General features: G+C 35.6%; 1 protein-coding gene across 5 annotated transcripts in view; it reads left to right on the top strand.

The window, feature by feature from the left end:
* The window catches only part of dom (domino helicase), a 689,640-nt gene that overhangs the window by 563,328 nt on the left and 100,844 nt on the right, over positions 1-25,468 (top strand). For all 5 annotated transcript variants that reach the window (XM_069845730.1, XM_069845733.1, XM_069845731.1 and 2 more), the window contains 2 exons: positions 232-368; positions 7,855-8,248. In XM_069845730.1, the coding sequence (XP_069701831.1) occupies positions 232-368; positions 7,855-8,248 (531 nt within the window). The remainder of the gene's footprint in view (positions 1-231; positions 369-7,854; positions 8,249-25,468) is intronic.

Below are 25,468 nucleotides of genomic sequence, written 5' to 3'. Positions count from 1 at the left end.
ACTTTGTCTTTTGACAGCCACTAGTTAGTGGAAGTCGAATAAAGGTTATTCTTGTTAATAAATTGCTTTCATTGTCATTCTGTGTCAAGTTTGTAGCATAATTTTAATGTGTATCTGTTAAATGTTTTTATACATATGTCGGAAACAAACCATTCCAGTTTCTCGAAACATAAATAGACATATTACTGTCTCTACTTCAAATCTGGAACATGGGCGTTTTTTGTATTGTAGGCAGTGCAGGTGCTACTTGAGCTGCCTCTGAACCTGATGATCCTGTCGCCAGGGCACACTCCAAACTGGGACATGGTGGCAGATATGGTCAACAATGTGTCACGTATATATCGCTCGTCCAAGCAGTGTCGCAACAGGTAAAGTAACTTAAATAGCATATAAGTAGTAAATGTATTATGCTATTTGATGAAATTGAGGTTTAACAAGTACTACCAGGTGTTGGGTTCAATTTCTTTTATTTAGAATTGTTTGATGTCAGCATTGTGTATATTCCTAAGTGAATTGGAATCATGGATGTATTTGTAATAATACAAAATATGTGATATGTGCATTCTAATTAAACCGTAATTTACAACAGAAAATTTTGACGACATGAAATATCAAGTATAAAGTATTGAAAAATTGTCTGCAGAATTGGAAACAAAATAAATTAACCTGCGATGTACAATATTCAACAATGATGAAGAGTTGAGCCAGTGTATTATTATCGTACAAAAGAGATGAGGGACTAATTTATATTACAGACACACTTATTGCTCAAACTAGAGTTGTGAATGAAATTCCTCCTGGAAGTGGATGATTTTGGAACATAGTGTACAAATTCAAGGAAATCACTTAAAAATGATTCTGCACTCTTTATGAAATAAAGACTATCTTCACATTTATACACATGGTTATTACATTTCAAAATATAAAAACTATTTCATACAATAGTCATATTCTTTCAGTCTGGATATTGAGCTTTTGGCTATTGACACTGCTCTTCAATGTGTTTCCCAAATTTCTGATAAATCTGTATATTTACTGATCCCGAAGGGAATATTTTTAATACAATATAATAGGCACTAACTTTATATGTACACACAGCTATTGCTATTCGGAAACAACTGAGTAAACTCAAAAATCTCCAAAAGGAAATATATTTTAATGAACGTGTAGCCACCTTGTTAAAGTTGATAATATTGTGAAACGGCAACATATTTGTAACCCAGACATTTCCAAAATGTATATTTATCTAGTGTCTTTGCTTCAATCGACTCTCATTTTACAATCTTATGGATCGACAATAATTAGCTCTCTTCTGATAGAGCTAAAATTCCATTGGACATACAAAATAAGTGAAATGGCCTAAAAATGTACAAAAACGTACCATGACATATTCAAACTTCATTATTTTGTTTTATTTTATTTTATTTATTTACTTTATTATAATATATTTAGTTATTTGTTTCTCTGTTTGTTTATTCATATATTCATTTATTTATTTATTTATTCATTGATTCATTTATTTAATCTGGCGGAGTTAAGATCATCAGGCCTTCTCTACCACACCACCAGAATACAAATATACAAAAGAATTAATGCAGAGAGAAGAAATAAATGAGAAAAAATAATGCAAGTACAAATACCAATACGAAACAAAAAAAAACACAAATGCGAAAAGAGGGGAGGAGAAAAATACAAGTACAAAGTACTAATATAATTATACGAGTATTAACTTCTTGATATATTCAGTTTTAATCACTGACTAAACATTTAAAAATAAATGACTGATTGTACAAATTTCAAAAGAATCATAACATTAACAATTTCGAAAAGTTTACAATGAAGTTAAAATATTCAGTTCACTGCATTGCACTCTTCTGAGTAAAATGCTTATTAAGTTTGTTTTTGAATACTGTTAAATTCTGATAGTTTCTGATGTCCCTGGTTAGGGTATTTCACAAGTGTGATAGCAAGATAGTAAATGATATGTTGATATTTTATGTGCTGATATGGCTAATATGCAACTATTTTGTGTGCATGCGTGTGTGATACAATGATAGGTGACTGAAGTGGGAGGCAGGATAGGTAGGTAGGGATAGAGGCGTGAAGGACTTGAAAAAAGAGAACAAGGGATTGAAAATTTCTATATTTGTTAAGCCAAAGCCAGTTTATACAGTTTGGAAGGATGCAGTAATGTGGTCAGCATGACAGACATCTGCAAAGATGAAGTGAACACAAGAGTTGTCAGCACGTAGTCTTTACTATAGGTTGACATTGAGGTTGGTCAGTATAAAATCATAATAATCAAGTTGGTTCATTACTTGTCTCTCCAGTAGTAATTTTTTTTAATAGTAGGAGGAGAAATTTTCGAATGCTGTTTAAGGAATGAAGTATAGAAAATACTTTTTTGATAATATGAATTACTTGGCTGTTCCAATTTAGATTAGTATCGAAGTAAACTTCAAGATTTTTAACAAAGGAAGTAAAGTGATTATTACGGTATGTCATTTAATTTTACTGAAAGAGCAAGAGTAATGTTGGACAATAGACGTTGATTTAGGATTTCATGTGATTTTCCTGCATTGAGAATGTATGTCTCTCTCTCCCTCCCTCCCCTCCCCCTCTCTCCCTCCCTCCCTTTCTCTCTCCCCCTCCCTCTCTCCTTTTTCCCCCTCCCCCCATTATATCTTGTTTGAAAGGAACTTCCTGTCTGTCCTATGTAAAAATGTGGGCAACTATTGCATTTTAATTTGTAAATACCAGTTGAATTATATTTATTTGAATGTTTGATGTGATTATTTAGATATTTCTGTGTTGTGTTATTTGTTTTGTATGCTATCTAAATTCTAAATGAGGCAGTAGCAATTGCTACCACTGAGATTTTTATTTTTACGCTTTTTTTTTTTCTTTAGGTATTCCATACATGTTTTCTCAAACCCTCTGTAAACAATCCAACAAAAGCGAGTGCTTTAAACTATAATGCGTGCACAGAGTAATTTAGATTTCAGAACTGGCTATTTTTCATGTGCAATATTCTCTCTCCTCGTCCATCCGTTTCCTTTAATTTTCTAACCATATTGTTACCATTGAGATTGGATCCTAAGGGCATCCATGGGTGTACTATGATTAGTAACATGAGCTGCTGCCAGGAAGTCAAAAGGAGGATAGCAATGGCCAAGGAAGCTATTAATAGAAAAAGGGGCATTTTCTGCTGACCTCTGGAAAAAGAACTAAAGAAGAGACTAGTGAAGTACTTTGTATGAAGTGTGGCATTGTATGTGGCAGAAACATGGACATTACGACGAAGTGAAGAGAAGCAAATAGAAGCATTTGAAATGTGAATATGGAGAAGAATAGAATGTGTGAAGTGGACAGACAGAATAAGAAATGAAGCTGTGTTGAAAAGAGTGGGTGAAGAGAGAATGATGCTGAAACTGATCAGGAAGAGGAAAAGGAATTGGTTGGGTCATTGGTTGAGAAGAAACTGCCTACTGAAGGATGCACTGGAAGGAATGGTGATCGGGAGAAGAGTTCGGAGTAGAAGAAGATATCAGATCATAGCGACATTAAAATATATGGATCATATGAGGAAATGAAGAGGAAAGCAGAAAATAGGAAAGATTGGAGAAAGCTGGGTTTGCAGTGAAAGATCTGCTCTTGGGCAGAAAACTAAATGAATGAGTACTATAAAGATTTTTTTTTTTTTTTTACATGTTCCATATTCTAGCTGTGAAGCGATGTACAAATGCCATGGAATGTAAACAAATATAATACATGGCACACAATGAGTCAGTTTCCTTTTCCTTGGAGAACTTTCTTACTGTCATTTCCTGCAGAATCCTGTCGAATATGAATATACTTTTTAGGATGGTTTTGATTGACCCACATTTTGTCAAAATGCACTCTTAAGTCAAATTTCTCTGGAAGCTCTGAGATCTTGTAACTTACAAAGGCATTTAATATAAGCTGCAACAATTTTCTCCTCTTTTCATAAACAATTTTCAGCCATCAGTAGCTTTCCTATAGTCCCTATACAAACTCCCTCTGCATTGAAGCAGGCAGCTACAGTTAAGTTTGCAGCAGAAACTTCCATACTGAAACAAAATTGTGCTTTCCTTTAACTAATCTCTGTATCATTGCAATTCAGAAATGATTGTTATTGGATTTCTGAATAATTGAAATTACTTACTACCTGCTGTTTATCCCACTTACATCTTTTTGTGTATGCACAATATATATCACGCCTGTGGATAGATAAATCATTTACGTCAGGTTCAACTAAACATTTTTTTTTTTTGTTATAGAACGAATATACAAACAATGTATAAGCACTCATGAATTAGTTAATGAAATTAACTCCAACCTGTAAGACTAGGAGAAGGGGACGTGAAAGTCAGTAAGTCAGCTACATTCAAAGGAAATACAATTTAAAGCCCAAAACAAAATACAGAGTGTCTCATTTGACATGCTTTCTTTGTCTGGATCTTCAAATTGGACACCATTTTCACACTTTCTGCTGCTATGGTCTGTCCATGGAGTCTGTAGAGTGTCAGTCACAAAGCAAACTTTCTGAACAACTGGCTTCATAGCTGGCTGGTGCAATGAGTAGTCAGAGTGTGAAAGGGAAGGGCACGTGGGAGAGGGAACACAACTAGCATCTAGCTGTTGATGTTAAAACAGAAAATATGTCAAACGATAAGATGGACTCGACATTGTGATCAGAAGACTCCCTTTGCAGGTGGTAGCAAAACAGTTTCTGAATGTGTTGAGGAAACAATACAATGGCTAAGAAGTGATACCTGGTATCTGTAAATTTGCAGGTGAATCAGGAAACTATTTTAACAATTAATTTTCTCAAAGTAGACAAACTGATATATATATTTCTGCTTTGCAAGATCTTCTACTCAGAAACAAAATATTAGTTAGTTGTTAAATTTTGTGAATATAATAATTAGTTAATCTATAGGAAGAAGTATGTGGGAAGAAAACAGTTCAAGGATTAAAAGGATTAAACATACAAAATGGTGGAATGAAGAAGTTAAACAGAAAGTAAAACAGAAGAAAAATGATATGGAAGAGATATTGTGAAACAAAGACAAGAGAGGATTGGCAGAGTTATGTAACAGCAAGAAATGAAGCCAAAATAGAAGTTCGAAAGGCCAAAGAACAAACATGGGAAAAGTTTGGGAATGAAATAGAAAATAATTTTAGAGATAATAAAAGAAAATTTTGGACATTAATTAAGGGACTACGTGGAAAGACAGGAAAAAGCATAAGAAACATATAGGATAAACAGAATAAATTTATTACTGATACACCTAAAATTCTTGATACATGGAGGGAGTATTATGAAGATATTTTTAAAGAGGAAGAAACGAATGAAGTGGAAGAAGAAGACGACGTAGAGAATAATTTTAATGAAAATGAAAACAACAATGTAGATGAAATAGATACTGAAATATCTATAGATAGCATGAAACTAGGAAAAGCAGCTGGACCAGACAGTATAACACCGGAAATGATCAAATATGGAGGAAGATGGGTTATAGTATGGCTAAGAAAGATCTTCCAACAAGCATGGAATGAAGAAAGAATACCAAATAATTGGGAATATAATTATATAATTCCCATTTTTAAAAATGGAATTAGTACAAAATGTGAGAACTACAGAGCTATATGCCTTTCCTCTGTTGTCTTTAAACTATATACCAGAATAGTGGAAAGCAGACTTAGAAGGGAAGTAGAAGGAAAGTTAGAAGAAGAACAAGCAGCATTCCGACCATTAAGACAAACCCAGGATCATATTTGTACATTGAGAACAATGATAGGAAAAGATGTGTATTTAGCTTTCCTAGATCTAAAATCAGCATTCGATAGAGTACCAAAAAAAGAAATATGGAAATCACTACATAATTTAGAAGTAAATAAGAAATTAATAAATGTAATTAAAAGTATATATATGAAAGTGCAAGGGTCAGTAAGAATAAACGGACAACAGAGTGGAAATTTTAGAATGGAAAAAGGAATGAAACAAAGAGACAGTCTAAGCCCATTATTATTTATAACATTCATGGATCAAATCATAAAACAATGCAGAAGACGAACAAGAAGATATAGAATTGGAAATTGGAAACTTAGACCTATATACCTGCAATCACTGATATATGCAGATGATATTGTTTTGATTAATAATAATGTTAAAGACCTTCAGAATGCAGTTATAGAATGGGCAAGTACCTTAGAAAAACGAGGTATGGCTGTGAATATTAGTAAAAGCAAAATATTGAAGATTGGAGGGGAAAAGATAAATTTCGAAATAAAATAGAAAGATCAAACATTAGAACAAGTAAATAGTTATAAGTATTTAGGAACAATAATAAATGACGTTGGCAAACTAGACAAAGAAATAAACAATCGAATTAGAAAAGCAAATCAAGTTTATTATAATCTAAATAATACAATTATTGGAAAGAGCGAAGTAAACAAGAAAACAAAAATGCAGATTTATGAAACAGTATATTTACCTGTACTATATGGTGCTGAGACTTGGGCAATGATGGATAAGCATAAAAGTAGGGTGACCGTATCAGAAATGAAATATCTGAGAAAAGTAGTTGGGAAAACTAAGAGAGATAGAGTTAGAAATATAAATATTAGAAATTAACTACAGCAGGCACCAGTAGTAGAACAAATTGAAAGGAAACAACTGAATTGGTTTGGACATCTGGTTAGAATGGGAGATCAGAGGAACTTGAAAGAAGTATTCGAATCAAGAGTAGAAGGTAAAAGGAGGGGGGGTAGACCAAGAATAGAATGGGAACAATACGTTAATGATGTGGTGAGGAGAAGAGGGAAGGAAATCTGGGAAATAAGAAGATTGGCATTGGACAGGGAGAGATATAAGAAATGGGAGGAGGACCCGACGTTGCAAGGCACAAGGGATAGATGAAGAAGAAGTTAATCTATAGTAATTTTGTTGAAGTAAATGACCATTTTTATAGATGCGAGGTATCACTTTTTAGTCATTGATACAGATGGTGCGTAATTTATGTATTAGTGTTGTAAATAATATGTAGCATTGCTGTGAAATGTCGCAAAAAAGAAGTTGTTCTGAGAACGATAACACCATAATACAGCATGTAACAAAATGATAGCACAGCAAAACACTACTTCACCTAGCAGCAGCAGCCGATACAAAATGCTACTTCCTGATTGGTCCAGAAGGCTACCACACAGCATTCTTCAGTTTTGTCATGGGAAGGGTTGCGAATGCAAATAAAAATGGTTTGGGTATAGATTGTGCACTTAATTGTGATTTTATCTCAACAGACATCCTTTACACCAACATTTCACATTTTCCATGCACACTCCCATAAAGAAATTTGGCAATATATACTGTTGAAATATTTAATAAGAAAGTATGTATAACTTGAATGTTAATATTTATTTCTCTTTCTTAAAACTATAATGTTTATAACTACCTGTATGTGTTATCTCCCTGTTCTGTGTTTCTTTCATCCTGTTATTTTATATAGTGTAGCTACTTGTGTAGCTACACTATAGCAAAACAATGTAATTTTATTGTATTCTTACTGGCAACAACACTCTTTTGTTCAGTGTAATGTAACAATTTACCACGCTTTTTATGTATATGACAACAGGCTTTTAGGACAAAGAGTGCAGAACAATGCTGATTTGTGTGTAGAGTAAACATGTATATAGTTTTATCAGTGTATGATCTCTTAAGTTGGATAAACATGGTTTTTAACATTGCGTGATGATGTATTTAAAAAGTTATCTTATTTGGCTTTGAATGTAGTGTGCAGGTTTTTTTTAATTGTAATGTTCTATTTTCAGATATGATACAATAATTGTGCCTAGAGAAGAAGGTAAAATTTTCTATGATTCAAATCCAAAGAAACAAAAGAAGACGAAGGGAATGTATAAACTTCCTCCACAGACAAAAACAAATCGCCCAATGAGAACATCACAATTATACATCCAAGATAATAATGGAACTTACACGCAATTGTATACACAGCGATTTGAGACAATCAAGGCAGTATCAAATAAACGAACACCAACTGTAAAACCACTTTTGGTGAACCCTACTATGAGAAATCCCAAACATGCTGCTGTTTTAGCGGACAATGGAATAACATATGATCAACCTCTTACTCCAATAGAGGTGGCGACACGCAGAGCAGAAAGGATTGCTAAGGAGAAACAAAAAACTGCACAAGCAGCTGCTGTAAGTAAAACTTTTGTTGAATAAATATACATGTCTTTACATTTAATAGCATGTCCTAACTTGCTATACTATCTGCTACCCGCAACGTGGCAGTGTTGTTAAATTATTTCATGGGTTTCATGGAGTGTACTTATGTAAGTTGTTAGAAGTGAAATTATGCAGTGTTATATTTGAATGAATTTAGAAACGCAAAAAATTCGGTATTGTTATTGTTATTGTTATTATTATTATTATTATTATTATTATTATTATTATTATTATTATTATTATTATTATTATTATATAAAATCATGATATTAGAAATTGTTAGAGTGCCAACCATTGTTATGCCATGATTTGATAGAAGATCTAAAGCTAAAGGAACTGACGTGAAAAAGTTGCCCGTTATGTTCCTGCCAAATTTATGAATAGGTTGGATTAGATTTTCTTAACTGCATGTTAACTGTTGTTCAGAAGATAGGGTCTTCCTGTTGGCTGTTGGGTTCCTGGATATATGTCCATTTTTACTGTATAGAAGACACGAGCATCTGCCAAAGGAAATACCTTTATTCCATATTTTGCAGGTTTCTTAGGCATAAAACACCAAAAGAAATATCTTCCCCTGATGGATTCCAGCATTTCATCAACTGTTACATACTCATAAGGGGTTCAGTAAGCTCACAACAAAGTCTTCAAACAGTATCCATACTGCAGTTAAATTGTCTTATGTTTTCCTTTGTTGTATAATATGAATATCATCAAAAGTGCATACAAGCAAACAGAGACAGTTCTGGTCCTGTTCCACCAGTTGTCCACGGGTCTTTTACGTTCAGATGAGAATTTCATCATATCCACTAATGACACAGATAAAAGTGAAATCACCAAATTGGATGTGTGGAAAAATGGCTGTCATTACAAAATCTGTGCTGTATATAATCTCCCAAACAACAAACCTGACTTCTCCAGTTTAAACTTTATAAATAACATTATATTCCTTGGTGATTTCAGTGGTCACTCCCTTGTTTGGAGTTATGCTCACACCAATGCATCAGGAAATGAAATAGAAGATATTTTCAACGTGTCTAACTTACAACTTGTGTATACTAAAAACAACACCCACACATACCTGCACTACAATGGTACTCAAACTACACCATATCTCATCCTTGCATCCTCAGATATATTTTCGAACATCGAAAGAATGATCATAGATGACCCAGGATCAGAACACAGACCTGTTATAGCCATAATCAAACTTCCTCACAGAAAGGACAATTGAAAACTAATACAATGAGAGCCTTCTGGAACTTCAAAATAGCAGATTGGTGTAAATTTACATCTTTATAGAAAAGGAGCTGTCTGCAAGTAAGATTGATTTTTCACAATATCCTAGTATAATAGTAAACAAATAATCATATCTGCAAAAGACTTCATCCCAAGAGGTAAAGTTGGATATTTCAATTGTTTCTGGAATAGTAATTTTGGTATTCTAAAACAAGACTGCGAAGCCAAAAGAAAACTGGCTAAGGCTAAGAGCCAGGAACATACATAATTATAATGAAATGGAGACAAGCGGGCAATATCCAAAGCCAAAAGACGAGCATTTCATAAATTTCTTCAAACTTTCAAGACAATAATGGTTTTATTAATAGATTCTTCAACAAAATTCAAAATAAGACATCAGTCATGATAAAGCAACCAATTAATAATAGAAATAAAACTCTGACCTCTGATCAAGACATAGCAACTGCATTTGTAAAACATTACTCTAATAATCAATAGAAGAGTTCAGCAACCGCATTTGTAAAACATTACTCTATTAGTCAAAAGAAGAGTTCGTATGCAGTAAAGATGTCAAGAGATATTAAGAAACAAATAACACACACAGCAAAAAGGAATTAAATAATTCCAAAGGTCCAAGTTCCTATCCAGTCTCTGTTGCTGACTTTTGTTACCAGGAACTCTGATTTGCTATAAAGGATTTAAAAAACCAAGAAGTCCCCTTGTGAAGATGGAATTCATAGTGAGTTCATCAGACATTTGGATAGTGAAACTAAGAAGTCAGTTTTTCTATGGTTCAACAAAATTTGAAAGACAGGCATCATCCCATCTCAATGGAAAAAAGCAGTTATTACAGGGCAAGGATGCATCACACATTGAGAACTAGAGACCCGTATCTCTGCTCAGCATAATGACAAAAACTATGGAAAGGATGGTGGATAGAAGGTTTAATTGGTTCCGTGAAAATCTTAGTATGCTTTCAAATGAACAGGCAGGATTTCAAATAAATAGATGTACAAGCCAACAGACACAAAACTAGGCCAGCATATCAAGGATGCTTTAGATAAAAGCAATGTTTTGACAATGATTTTCTTCGACTTTATTAGTGCCTATGATTCTGTCTGGAAGGACAACCTTATTTTAACACTAGAACTGTCGGAACCATTTATATACATTTTGACTGCTTCTGATAGTATACCTATACACAGTACAATGTTAAATAACAAAATAAGCAATATTTGATAATACTTGAATGTTTCTCTTATTCGCCTGGTAACTTTACAATGAATTATGTTATTCAATATAATATATTTTACTGTTTCTCTTACTTCCCTGGCAAAAAGAATTCGTGCTTCCTACATTAGATCAAAATGCAGGAATTGAATCTCCCCGCCTGTTTCTAATCATTGTTCCATTGAATAATGGGGGCCCCCACGTTTCAGACCACAGTTCATCTATCTCAATGCTCTTGGTTCCTAAAACAAGTCTGTACTTATAATAAAGCAAAAAATATATATATAAACCTTTTCTAAACTCAAAATTAAGGAGTTGTTTCCAAGAATCCTTTCGACCTCAGCTTCTGTGCATTTTCTTATGTGCTTCAGTATTATTTCGTCAACAAACAGGCGTTATGCACGTGTCATAATCTTATTAGATACATATTGGTTTGAATGTGGTGTAGGTCCTCCATTCTCTTTCAAAATATTCTGCTGAGCAAACCTACCTGGAATAGTAGTACCAAAGTCCCCTACAGTCCACTCTGTAATGCTGTTCTTGCCCAGAAATTTTAAACCTGGGTCAGGAAGTAGTCACTGTCTCGAATCGTACTACTATGTCGAGGTTGCACTATTGTGAAAGTGCTGTTACCTCTTAACATGGGTGTGTGATCTCTCTGACTCGACCAAGGATGAGATTGGCTGACTGGCTTTACAAGGGCTGAACCCGGGATTGTCTGTGGCCCATTGTGCACCCTATACAGTAGAACTCCGTTTATCCAAAATAATGGGGGCAGAGCCATTTCAGATAACGTGATTTTTCATATAATCAATGAGAAATATTTTAGGTAAAAGTGGAGAGGAAAAGAGATCATTAAGCATGTAAATTATAAACAAAAATTGATGTGCAATTACAATATTAAATTCATTGAATTTCCATATGTCTCATGGCTTCTAACTTATCCTTTATGGATATAACAACACATTTTCTTTTACTCGACATTGCACTTGAATAACCTAAAAATAAGACTACCGATAATGCGATAATTGCAACACAACTAAAATGAATGAGAAATTGGAAACTTGCTTCGAATGCATACATCATAATCCTGTAATTCGTGGGTAAGTGGGAGGAGGGGGGAGCGAAAAGAACGTCTCACTCGGTTACCGCCGATACTATACAAAACAAGTATTTGGAGGATGGAAGTGGAAAACAGATGCATCATTGCTGTGAGAACATTGACACTTAAATTTGTAGCCATGTTAAATTTGTAGCCATGTTACAGGGGATGAACAAAACTTTTTTTTTTTGCTACATTGTTTCAGATAAGCTGGATTTTGGTTAAGAGGGGTTTTCTGTATATGCGATAATTGCCTAAGTCCTGGGTGACATCATGAATCTGACGCTGTCAAATGGGCCATCCTGCCTCAGTCACTTATAGAGTCAGTCCCATTTCGCTGACAAGTAGCCTGATAGGTCTCAGGGGCCCAAAGCCTCAAGCTCTTCTTTCCACCCATAAGCAGTGCTGACTAGATCAGACGCTATGGACAGTATGAGAGGAGAATTTCGAGCCTTTGGCGTGAAATGAACTCGATAGCTCAGTTGGTAGAGCGCCTGACCGGAGTACAGGAAGTCGCAGGTTCGAGTCCCGCTCGAGGTTGTGAAATTTTTCTTTCATACCATGGCATGATTGTGACTATATAAGTATTTAAAATTTATTAATATGTCACGTATATACGTCATCCAACATAGTAAGATGAAGTTTACATTTACAAGATAATTCTTTTTCCCATTTGTAAACTTTTTTAATTCCATGCTTACATAGTAGCATTTGTCTGTTCTTTTATTGTAATTTTTTTTGTAGCACTTTCACTTATGTAACATTATAATAAAGTAGCATTTATATGATTTCAGTAAAACGACATAGGCTTATAATCCCACATTGAAATTTTCTTATCTCAATCAGGAACCTGCCGCGCTTTCTTGATTACGTTATATGACCCACATACCAATTTAAATTTGACACCCCTGATTTAGTCATGTCTCAGTTTCATTGTGCATTATTCCTTCAATCCACTTTAATAATTTTGAATATGTTTTATATTGTTGTTGTTTAGTCAACTATCCGAAGACAGGTTGGAACCTCATAAGTAATACCAATAACTCATGAGGCAACTAAGTAAGGAGATAATGGGGTAAGGTGGCCAGTTCCTTTCTCCCTCCATTGCATACATCGCTGACTAGTAACAAATTACACTAGTCAGACTTCAGATGTATAAAAACAATTGTTCTTCCTCTGACAGACATGTCAAGTGAGATGTATGAGGTGTGATCATTAAATTCCGAGACCTGTCCCATAAATGGAAATAAAATTACCTGATTTAAATTTGGCTGCCATCCCCTTCAAAGTAGTCCCCTTGGGCAGCTACACACTGATCCCAACGTGTCTGCCATTTTTGGAATTCCTCCTGGAAGACGTGTTCTTGAAGCCTGTCAAGCACCTTCTGCGATTTGCGTTGGATTTCCTCCACTGTGCCAAAACGGCGACCCTTTAGTTTCAATTTCACCTTCGGAAACAAAAAAAAAAGTCGCAGGGGGCAAAATCTGGTGAGTACAGGGGTGAGGAACGACGACCATCTTGTTACGGGTGCAAAACTGGCGTGTTGAGAGAGCTCTGTGAGCTGGAGCATCGTCGTCATGAAGCATCCATTTGTTCTCTGTCCAGAGTCAAATGGACGTGAGGATCATTATGCACAATTTTTCGAATTTTTTCGACATTCTGGGCAGTATTGCACGTGTGTGGTCGACTTGGCCTCTTGTCGTTCTCCAGCTATGTTCTGCCATTTCTGAAATTCGAATGTCACTCAAAACACCTCTCCTGACTCACTGCTTTGTTCCCATAGGCTTGCTTCAACATTCCATGGGTTTCAGTTGCTGATTTCACGAAGAATTTGATGTTGGATCTCTGCTCCAGTGTCGAGTCCATCGTGATTTCGCAAGTGCGTGGATGCACGTGCTAACAGAACCTTGTGTAACACAGGTCTCAATGAAGATAGCTCTTTGAAACTTTGCGTTGCATCTCTACAAGGTCGTCTAGTGTCACTGCTGCATGCGCGCGTCAATCACATGATCCCTTCTCCCACATCAAGCACAGTTTCGGAATTTAATGATCATACCTCGTACTGCTGATCATAAATGTTCATATCAGATAGAACCTTAATCAGAGGGTATTTTATATTGGTTTTATAAAATAAATGTTTATTATAATACAATTTGTCTGTGAGTGCATGCGTGCGTGCGACAGAAACCAGAAACATGGACATTACGACGAAGTGAAGAGAAGTAACTAGAAGCATTTGAAATGTGGATATGGAGAAGATGGAATTAGGATAAATACAATTTGCTGTAAATTTTAAGTGTGTCTAATGAACGAAATGAAATAAGCTGTGAATAACAGTTGAAACAGTAGTATGTGTGTGAGACTGTGGAAGAACATTGGAACATGCCTAATGAGGTATTGAATTTGAAGAAAGGTAACTGTTGCAACACACATGTTGATAGTACAGCATCCACTCCCCCTGTTTGTAGGTCTATTAAATCCAGTAGTGTTCAATGTGCTTATTGTCACTGGTTAATATTACGAACTGCTGCCCCAATACCGATGTTCTGCCTCCCCCATCAGCAATTAATGTTGTGGAAACTACATCTTACTGACACCACTCTGTCCTTGTGATCATCTCCATGAATTTACAAAATGGGTCAACAGCATTGGCCAAAGTTTTTTTCCTGAACAAGTAGTATGCCAGAAAGAAATCGTACTTTAACCTGTTTGTTGTATGGGAGCAGGGTTACCTTAACATGCTGCCACTTGCTCTCTACTAGTATTGATGTGGGCACCAGTTTTCTCATCAACGAAAGTAAGTGAATAATTAACTGTCATGTGGATGTATCCCCCTTCCTTCAAACAGTTGTATGATGCCCAGCAATCAGTAATCACAGTTGCACCTAGAAGTATAAATTGCTTAATGATTGCAATAGTGTGCTAATAAATACTTCACTTGGCTTCAGAGAAGAAATCCTTAAATTATTTAATGACATTTGGAAAACAGGATTTTATCTTAAAAATTGGAAAAATGCAATAATAATCCCAATCCTGCGCAGATTCTGCAGTTAATTCTCATTTAGTAAATTTATGGGTCGAATTATGGCTTTCTTCTGATAAAGGCAAAGTTCTTCAAAACATACAAAAGAAACCTAATGATTTACAAATGTTCCGCAACATTCCCAGACACATACAAACTTTCCTAGCAAGAGCCAGGACAGGCCATTTTATCACTCAGAAGTATCTTCACTGCTTTAATCTTGTTGACTCTAGTAGTTGTTGCTGGTGCGACAATAACGAAGAAGATATGGAACATATCCTTTTAAACTGCCCTTCACAAACATCCATACAACTAATCTAAAATCTGCAATCCCTGTAATCTTGGACAATTCTCTCCAATATACACTGAATACACCTCATCTTTGGAATGTGGCTGTTGAAATATACAACCAGCATCGTGCTTTCTATCCATCATTTGTAAGAAGAGGCAATTCATAGTGAAACATAGTGGAACACGTGTTGTCAGCAAATAGCTGGATGCACTACGAAGATAGATTAATGATCGCAACAAGATTTCAGTGATAAGAAATGTGTTGTCCCTTTCTTGTTCAATTTCAACAACTTTGCCCTCACTCCCTATACATACAGAAGTTGAGTGGAGTAACGGTTAGCATGTCTGGCCACGAAACCAGGTGGCCCAGGTTCGATTCCCGATTGGAGCAAGTTACGTGGTTGAGGTTTTTTTCTAGGTTTTTCCCTCAACCCAATATGAGCAAATGCTTGGTAACTATTGATGCTGAACCCAGGACTCATTTCACTGCCATTATCACCTTCATCTCATTCAAATGCTAAATAACCTAAGATGTTGATAAAGTGTCGTAAAATAACCTACTAAAATAAAAAAAAATACAGAAGTTGACTCAGTGCAATCGCAGATCATCTCGTGATAGAATTGTTGCATATCAGTCATAGATATTTAACCAAATCTTTATTTCCCTTAGTGAGTTGTTGCTCTTGAAAAACCACAAGCCGTAACAAATGGATTTCTGAAAATCACAAGATTTCTGCTGATATCTCTTGGTACAGATCCATTATGCTAGGTTAGATTTGGCCAAGTTTTCATACCTTCGTCACACTTGCGGCAAACAACATGAGAGTGGAGAAGCCCAGAGAAACCGAAGACCTTTCTCGTGATCTTTGAAGAGTTCGTTGAAGAAGCATCTTGACAGAAGACTGTCAGCACCAAAATGTGATTTCCCATAAGAACAGCAGAGAATATGTGGACAACATTATCAGGAAATCTAGCCATTATTTAAATTTAAATATGACTAGCAGTGCAGATATTTTAGGAAAATTTAAAGAGAATTAGTACTATTATCGAAAAGCAGAAAAACTCCACAAAAAGGAACACAAAAAATAAATAATTAATAATGAAACTTTTATAAAAACGTACTGAGAACTAATTAAATAAAATGAAATTGAGGCTTAGAAAAACACACAAAGAACTAAGTAATTATAATGGAATTGAGGCTTAGAAAAACACACAGAGAACTAAGTAATTATAATGGAATTGAGGCTTAGAAAAACACACAGAGAACTAAGTAATTATAATGGAATTGAAGCTTAGAAAAACACACAGAGAACTGAGTAATTATAATGCATCTTATATAATAAATTGTTTTAACTGATTTATGCGTATCTGGAACAAACTCACCAAGTGAATAAAGCAACCTTTCTAAGGCTGAAAGTTTCCACGTGCGTCTTCTGCCACTGCACGAAGCAGAATGGTCTGCTTGACATTGAAAAATCCCATTGTTATTATCAGCTATTCATTCTCACACATATACAGTATTTACAGATATTCAACCCACATGACAAATTAGTAGTCAGATGATATCTATTTGAAACTTATGCAGTGTGAAGAGGCGACATTTATTTGGCTGTTAGAGGTATTCCAAAGTTAAATAGAAATATTTTCCATTTACCCTGTAAGATCCACACAGCCGAGGTCATTAAGGTGCAGTATAGATAAGTATTACAGCAGTTCAAGTAACAGGACCACCTAAATTAATGTAAGTGTAACTTGCATTTTGTTTCTAGTATACTTGTGTAATTTCAAGAAATACAGAGAAAGATGAGGAGAGGGGGAAGGGAAGAAGGGAGAAGAGTGGGGAGGAGATAGCAATAGAAAGAAATATTTTTCAAATATGCGTGAGTGTTGAGAGCAGAAATAGCATAAGTAAGCAACAGACTGATTGTCCTCCTAGTCAGTCCTCCAATAATAATCCATTAAAATAGATTGCACTATTAAGAGGACAAGTAAAGAACTGTTTTTGAGCCAAAGACAATTAACAGTTAACTGGTATGTTGTATATAAGCTGCTGAGAAGGTCCCATAATTCTTTTTTTCTGATGCTGCACATATTGGCATGTAGCAATTTGTGCGTCTACTTTTTGGCATTTGTCATAACTGGTATGTTGTATATAAGCAGATGAGAATGTCCCATAAATATTTTTTTTTCTGATGCTGCACATATTGGCATGTAGCAATTTGTGCATCGCCTACTTTTTGGCATTTGTGATAACTGGCATGTTGTATATAAGCAGATGAGAATGTCCCATAATTTTTTTTTCTAATGCTGCACATATTGGCATGTAACAATTTGTGCATCGTCTCCTTTTTGGCGATTATGATGAAGAATCTTGTTCTGAGGTTGGGGCACCCATTAGGTCGGATTCTGTTAGCCCCATATGATGGATGACATGAGTATGGAAGTAGGCAGGATGGATGAAGATGAAGGTGATAATTATGGCGAAATGAGCCTTGGGTCTGGTGCCGAAAGTTACCCAACATTTGCTCTTAATGGGTTGAGGGAAAACCCTGGAAAGAACCTCAACCAGGCAACCTGTCCCAACCAGGATTCTATCCCTGTCCCACTGTTTCGCAGTTAGACATGCTGACCTCTAATCCAAAATGATAGACTATATTCCATAAATATTGTTATTGCTGTTTATTCATCTATGTGAGTAATGCCAATCTTGTATTAACTTTCTATAGTTACACATGTATTGTGCACTTGTTTGTATCACTACGATGTCAGAGCACAACTGACTAACATTATTATTTACAGTAAAGTCTTACAGATAGGTTTTATATCTGTATATGCGGACTTCTCTAATGTAGAGGAATGGAGTTCTACACATTGTTGGGTTTATCTCATATGACATAAGCATTTCCATCTTGACCAAAGTTGTATGACGTCATTGTAGTTTCTATTTGAATGTAGTCGTTATAATTACTCAACTTACAAATTGTTTTTAAAGAACCCAAGGTTCATTGCTGCCCTCACATAAGACTGCTATTGGTCCCTATCCTGAGCAAGATTAATCCAATCCCTACCATCATATCCCACCTCCCTCAAATCCATTTAATATTATCCTCCCATCTACGTCTGGGCCTCTCCAAAGGACTTTTTCCCTCAGGTCTTCCAACTAACACTCTGAATGCATTTCTGGATTCACCCATACATGCTACATGCCCTGCCCATCTCAAACATCTGGATTTAATGTTCCTAATTACCTTTCATGAAGAATATGAAGCGTGCAGTTCTGTGTTGTGTAACTTTCTCTATTATCCTGTAACATCTTCCCTCTTAGCCTCAAATATTTTCCTAAGCACCTTATTCTCGAACACCTTTAACGTGTGTCCCTCTTTCAAAGTGAGAGTCCAAGTTTCACAACCATACAGAACAACTAGTAATGTAACTGGTTTATAAATTGTCACTTTCAGTTTTTTTTAAAGCAGACTAGATGACAAAATCTTCTCAACTGAATAATAACAGACATTTTCCATATTTATTCTGTGTTTAATATCCTCTCGAGTGTCATTTATATTTGTTGCTCCAAGGTACTTGAATTTTTCCATCTTTTCAAAGGATAAATATCCATTTCATACTATGTTCTGGTTACAAGACATAGTCAAATAGGCTACTTTGTTTTTTCGGGATTTATTTCCAAGCCCATCTTATTACTTGCTGCAAATAAAATTCCCGTCTCTTCCCTAATAGTTTGTGAATTTTCTCCTAACATATTCACGTCAACTGTATAAAATGTAGCTGTTATACTTAAAAAAAAATACTTGAAATTGATTGGAACTTTCTGTAGCCTATACCAACATTAGGTACTTTTGTTTTCCTAAGCTCACTAAATTCATAAACAGGACTGCTAAAAATGTACTCTAGGTTTATCAGCAAGAATGCTATGTACCGAGCAATCTGTTGAGTTGTCACGTGACCACTGTGCTATCAGTACATTCATAAGCACTCAGTGGTGGTATAAAATGACTGAAAAGAGTGGTTCTAGAGTTAACCCTCACAACTTAGCTGCTCTAGAATTGTACGCTACTTATCTGGGGTCTTTTCATCTGCTGCAGTAGAGAGAACAAGAAGCTAATTTTACAAATACAAATAATAACTCTTGAACCTACAATATTGTGACTTTTATTCTGCTTTAACCACCACACACTCGACAACAAAGTGACTTTTATCCTTAATACTTCACCCTACAACAATGGGTATTCCACTCAACACAGCAACACAATAGTCGTTATTGCACTCCACATGACGACAATGGCAATACATGACGTGTATTATTGAGAAGAAAAACAATGTACTCCTAATTTCAATTAATGTTCACAATGCACTATATGCAGAACAAAACTGTCAGTTCTCAATTCACAGTACGCTTGCCTTGCCTAATTCTTCTAGCTCACTGTTCAAGTTCACTGCACATCGAACTCAGGTCTTCCGAGCTGCGTCACACTCGCCTGGTGGACACGGTCACAGTTACGGACTCACTCACTCAAGTTCACTGCGTGTCGAACCCAGGTTCCCCAGATGCTGTTCATTGCACGTCGAACTCGAGTCTCCCAGATGTGGTCCTTTGTATGTCGAACTCAGGTCCCCCTTGCTTGCTGCTGTCAAGACAAGACTTGAAGATTGACTGACTGACCGACCGACCGACCGACCACTTGCACTCTTATTACTAAACCACACGTTCTGGAATCTTCGATTCGCGTGGCATTCACAATCTTCGAGAGAAACACGCTTCTAGATGTCTTCCTTGCTCTCTCTGCTCCACGCCGTCACCTTAGTTCTCATTCCCTCGCTTCGTACTGCACTACAGTTCTTACTGAAGTTCTAGTTTCCATTTCGCCACGCCTACCTTCTCACTAGATGCACGCACACACTCCTGAGGCAACCAGAATAATCCAGACTGGTGCCACAATATATTACCTGTAGCCTACATGGCAGTTTATGCTATATTTGTTTCATTTGTTCATTTTGCTTACAACAAAACAGTATCACTGCAAAATAATTCTAACTAGAAAATAAAGATGTGTTCTACAGCTGGGGCCATCCACAAACCCATGCAAGAAACATGAAAAAAATATATAATTATGAAATAATAATTTTACTTGTAAAGGAAACTAAAATAACCAAGGATAGCATATTTAGGTTACTGGAATGTTTCGGAGTATATAGATGTAGATATTAACAATAAAAATGGTATGAGGACAGAAAAGATCCCAGGTAAGTATCAAGGGTTAATACTGATGAGTAGAAAGAGTATTTTAAGTTTCTAAAGGATGGGAAAGATGTGTGTCTCTTCTGCTTTACTGATTTGCCATATATTTTATATTTTATTTCTGGTCATGAAAAATGATATGGATAAACTAGATCGTCAGGAAATATCAAAATAGGAAAAGCATGTTTTAAAACAACCATGGGGAAAAATGGCTCCGAAGGGCCACTGCACTCAAAGCCGCCTTACCCCACTCCACCGACTCTCTCCTCCGCCTGGTGCTTCTCTAGACACGCTTCATTCAGTGGTGGGTATGGCTTCGATCTCAGGACGTCAGTTTCAGGAAGAGTGGCAGAAAGAATTTTTTGTTACTTACATAAAGAAGAAAGTCTGTTGCTTAATATGTGAGTTTAAAATTGCGCATATAAAACGCTTCAATATTAAACGCCACTTTAATCAGAAGCATAGGCTAAAGCTGACTTCGGTGATCTTACAAGTATTTATTTACAATTTTAAAAGCTATTTTCGTAATATATGTGAAAAGATACAAAACAAGATATGTTTATGGTATTTTCAGGATTTAGATACTTGTTATTTTTATTGAGTAGTATCTGGAACTGAACCTATTTAAAACTTTGAGTGCATATTAGGCCTACTTGATGCGTTCTCTTTCCAAGAAAGATTTTCAGAAGAACTGCAATGGACATGGAGATGTGTCTGTTCAATAATCCATTTGTATTTGATGTTACCCAAGCATCAGAGCCACTATAGAGATGCAAAAGAGCACGCCACTAAAGTGTTTAGGAAAAAATGGATTACCTACCAGAGGAACAATTCCCTAATCTGCGCACATTTGCAATGCGTATGGTATCTATGTTTGGCTCAACTTACTGTTGTGAGCTGTTTTTCTTTTCAAAATGAATATGACCAAAAGTATCTCCAGGTCTAGGATCACAGACATGCATTTAGTTTCAGTATTACAGTTGAGTTGTTTTATTTTAGAGCTAAATATATCCTTTTTAGTTAATAACAAGAAATTTCGAGGGCAATCAACAACAACAAAAATGAAAATCAGCAGTATAGGCCTACAGTAGTATTTCGTTTCATTCATATCTCATGTATTTTGTTTAATATGTTTTAAAATTAAATGACAGTGGAGCTTAGTTTTACTTTCTTTAGTATTTATAAAAAAAAAAAGAAACAATTGATTTTGTTGATCATTATATTGTGTTTAATATGTTTTCCAGTTAAATGACAATGGAGCTTAGTTACTTTATTAGTTTTAAAAAGAAACAATTTATTATGTTGAGCATTGTATCTTTTAATATATTGTGCAGTTAAATGACAATGGAGCTTTGCTTTTTTCTTTATTGTTTTTAAAAAAGAAATACTTTATTATGTCGATCACAAGGCAGTTCAAGAATTTTTTGTGCACATGATAAAGGAGTAGTTATACAATTGAAAAATATATAATTTGCCCAATGACAGTAGGTGGCCGTCATAATTTATTATTGTATGATACGTGTACTTCCTATAAACAAAATACTGTAAAGATTTTGAAACAAGAAATAAGAGCGGAGGAATTACTGATGCGCAAGGTGTGTCGAATCCACCACTGCACTTGCCTTAGCAAAACAGCTGCTTTACCCCTCGCCTGTCAATCAGACGAATATGGGGTGGGTAGGAACATTCCCTCCCTACTTTGCTTATAGTCCGCATAGCTGTTTTAAAATAATAAGGGAAGAGTACAATTCAGTGATCAGTGCTAATAAGGTGTAAAGTTTCTAAACGCATTGCAGAATCCTCGAAACTTTTAATAGGATCCGAATTTGTAAAATAATGTTTAGTTATGGCTGCAGAACAAATTTAATATGTCTTCTGCTGTGGAAAACTTCAAATATGTTTATTTCACGAAATTCTTACTCATAGAATAATTGACATGACGAAAAATTTGGAAGAACAGTTGATATCTTAAAATAAAACTTGCAATGTTCTTCTCGTTGACACTGGATGAGAGCATCAATTGAAGAGACACAGTTCAGTTTGCAGTGATTTTGAGGTTCTTCACTTCCCACTTTCTCCTCCTTGAAGAGCTGCTGGATTTGGTCTGTCTTACACAAAATAGGAAAATATTTTTGCAACATTGCTGAAAATTATACATAAATTTTCTTAACCATTGGGAAAACAGGTGTGTGTATCAACTGATGGAGCTCCTTTTATGTTAGGGAATTCGACAGGATTTGTTGGATCACTTCTTAAATTCTTATTCAGGAAAGAAGTCCCAGAAAACAGATTCCTAACAGTTCATTGCATCATTCATCATATGGCACTTTGTCCAAAGCCTGTGTCATATGACAGCATGATGGAAGTGGTTATAAGAACAGTAAACATTATTAGATCCAATTCTCTTTTATTGCATAGGCACTGAATAGACTATAGTGGACTTTATGTTGTCAGCAAACAGCTGGATACATTAGGAAGATTGATTATTGCATAGGCAGTTTCAAGAATTTAAGGATATTAAATCTGACTCAGCAATGTTACTCATTACTAGGGAACAGATTTCTAGGTCCTAAAAAGAGACATTTAGAACTTTATAAAATCCAATTTAGGATTTTTGGGAGTTATTTAAAATTAACAAGTATTAATTTTAATTTTAGGAAATATTTCATTTTGGGTACAATTTATGTACAAAGAACTGGTGCTGACAGTGAGTGTTCCTGAACTGAAGACTCAAATTCTGTCAGTGAAAGAGACTGATTGCTGATTGGTCAATTTCACTTTGCATAATGGGGGTGCATTGACACAAAAGCTAATTTGTTAGCTATCGTCATGTCAATAGGACTTTTATGCTAGGATGGACTTTTCCAAATAAACTTCTGTTCCAGGAAATTAGGTAAAATTTTCTTCCCTCCCCTTCTAAGACCAATAAGAAACGAACTTGCCAGACCAGTGTTTGTAAGAGTTTTTTACATTTTAAATAGCATTTTTGTAGTTTTTTGGGAAATATTCCATTTTAGTACTGGTATTTTTACTTTAAATATACGAAAAATACCAAAAAGGTGTTTTTAGGCATTTATAAGACTTTATGAGTTATATTACTGGTTGTTCTGTATGGTTGTGAAACTTGGACTCTCACTTTGAGAGAGAAGGGTATTGGAGAATAAGGTGCTTAGAAAAATATTCGGGGCTAAGAGAGATGAAGTTACAGTAGATTTGAGAAAGTTACAGAATGTAGAACTGCACGCATTGTATTCTTCACCTGACATAATTAGGAATTATATCTAGACGTTTGAGATGAGCAGGGCATGTAGCACATATGAGCAAATCCAAAAATGTAGATAGAGTGTTAGTTGGGAGGCTGGAGGGAAAAAAATCTTTGGGGAGGCCGAGACATAGATAGAAGGCTAACTTAAAAATAGATTTGAGAGAAGTGATATATGATGGTAGAGACTGGATTAATCTTGCTCAGGATAGGAACCAATGGCAGGCTTATGTGAGGGTGGCAATGAACCTCCGGGTTCCTTAAAAACCATTTGTAAGTAAGTAATAAGACTTTATGGTTCTTTTAGGCGTTTTAGGGTCTATAAAATTTTAATGGGAGGTTTCTGTGTATGTGAAATATAGAGATATGTTAATGACATAGTCTAGGATGTAGCAAACAAAATACTGTATGTAAGGAACTAGAAATCTGTACCCCACTCATTACCTACATTGTCAGATGGTTGAGTGGAGGCTGCGAGTTAGGGAAGTCATCTGTTCTCCGTAATGAAAGCCAGTGTTTCAAGAAACCCAAGAATGGGAAATTCCAAAACTAAGGGATCAAGTATGGATTTGTGATTTGACATTTTTGTCAGACCTATTTTTGCTTCACAGCACTTACAAATATAGAAAAGATTAGAACCCTATGAAACAATTCTAGACTTGATTTGGTGATCTGACGTCTATGAATAAAGAATGGAGGCTCTTTACGATCTCTTCACTTTCCAACCATCAGTAGCTCCATATCTTCAGTATTGAAACTAATAAATTTACAAAACAATACAGAGCCACCGGCGCAGCTCTGTTGGCTAAGGCGCTTGCCTACTGATTCAGACTTGTATTCAGGCGTGGGTTCGATTCCCGCTTGGGCCGATTACTGGTTGGGTTTTCCCCAACCGTAAGGCAAATGTCAGGTAATCTACGACGAATCCTCGGTCTCATCTCGCGATCACCAGTCCCATCGACGCTAAATAACCTCGTAGTTGATACAGCATCATTAAATAACCAAGTAAAAAAAAAAAACAATACACCACTCCAGGCTATTGGAAAAGTAGGAGTAGAATCGCTTTGCCTTCTGTTTAATAGATGTGGTTGAGCTCAACATGTAGGGCCTGTACTTATGGCCTGTGACTTGTTATAATGAGCCATATAGTGATCTAAAGAATAATTCACGAAGTTTCATTTAAAATTGTGTGGGAGCAGCATAGTTCGTTTGTTTGATCATTTATTAGACAGTGGTTTGTAAGAATGGCAGTGGCATGAGAAGAGAAAGCTTATTACAACTTTGAATTCCATTCCACAAAATCTGTAACTAATGTGCAAATTTATTTCCGCACATGATTTCAGAAGGATATACCAAGTAGTAATGAATAAAGATAAGTATGGATAAAGAATGGAGGCTCTTCACGATCTCTTCAGTTTCCAACCATCAATAGTTCCATGTCTTCACTATTGAAATTGATAAATTTACAAAACAATACTCCACTCCAGGCTATTATTATGGGATTCACAACTTACAAGAAATGCATGTTTGTGCAAAAGGAAACCCACCAGCTGCCTCTCTGTCTTGGATGGAATGATTCAATGCGTAAGGAAAACTTATCAGCTAAGATCAAAGAAATCGACGACAAAGAAAAGTAGAGCGCTTAGAATACCACAGCAGACAGTTTGGAAAATGCTGCATAAACATTTCAAAATGAGACTGAATTGTTTACAGCTGCATGGAGCTTTTTCTTCTAATGACTATAATCAATGACGTGAATTTGTTCATTTCAAGAAAAGTTGGGAGACCAAGAATTG

Source organism: Periplaneta americana, chromosome 14, assembly GCF_040183065.1.
Source record: "Periplaneta americana isolate PAMFEO1 chromosome 14, P.americana_PAMFEO1_priV1, whole genome shotgun sequence".
Classification (NCBI taxonomy): Eukaryota; Metazoa; Arthropoda; class Insecta; order Blattodea; family Blattidae; genus Periplaneta; species Periplaneta americana.
The sequence above is the reverse complement of the archived record's forward strand: the minus strand, read 5'-3'. Positions and strand labels throughout refer to the sequence as shown.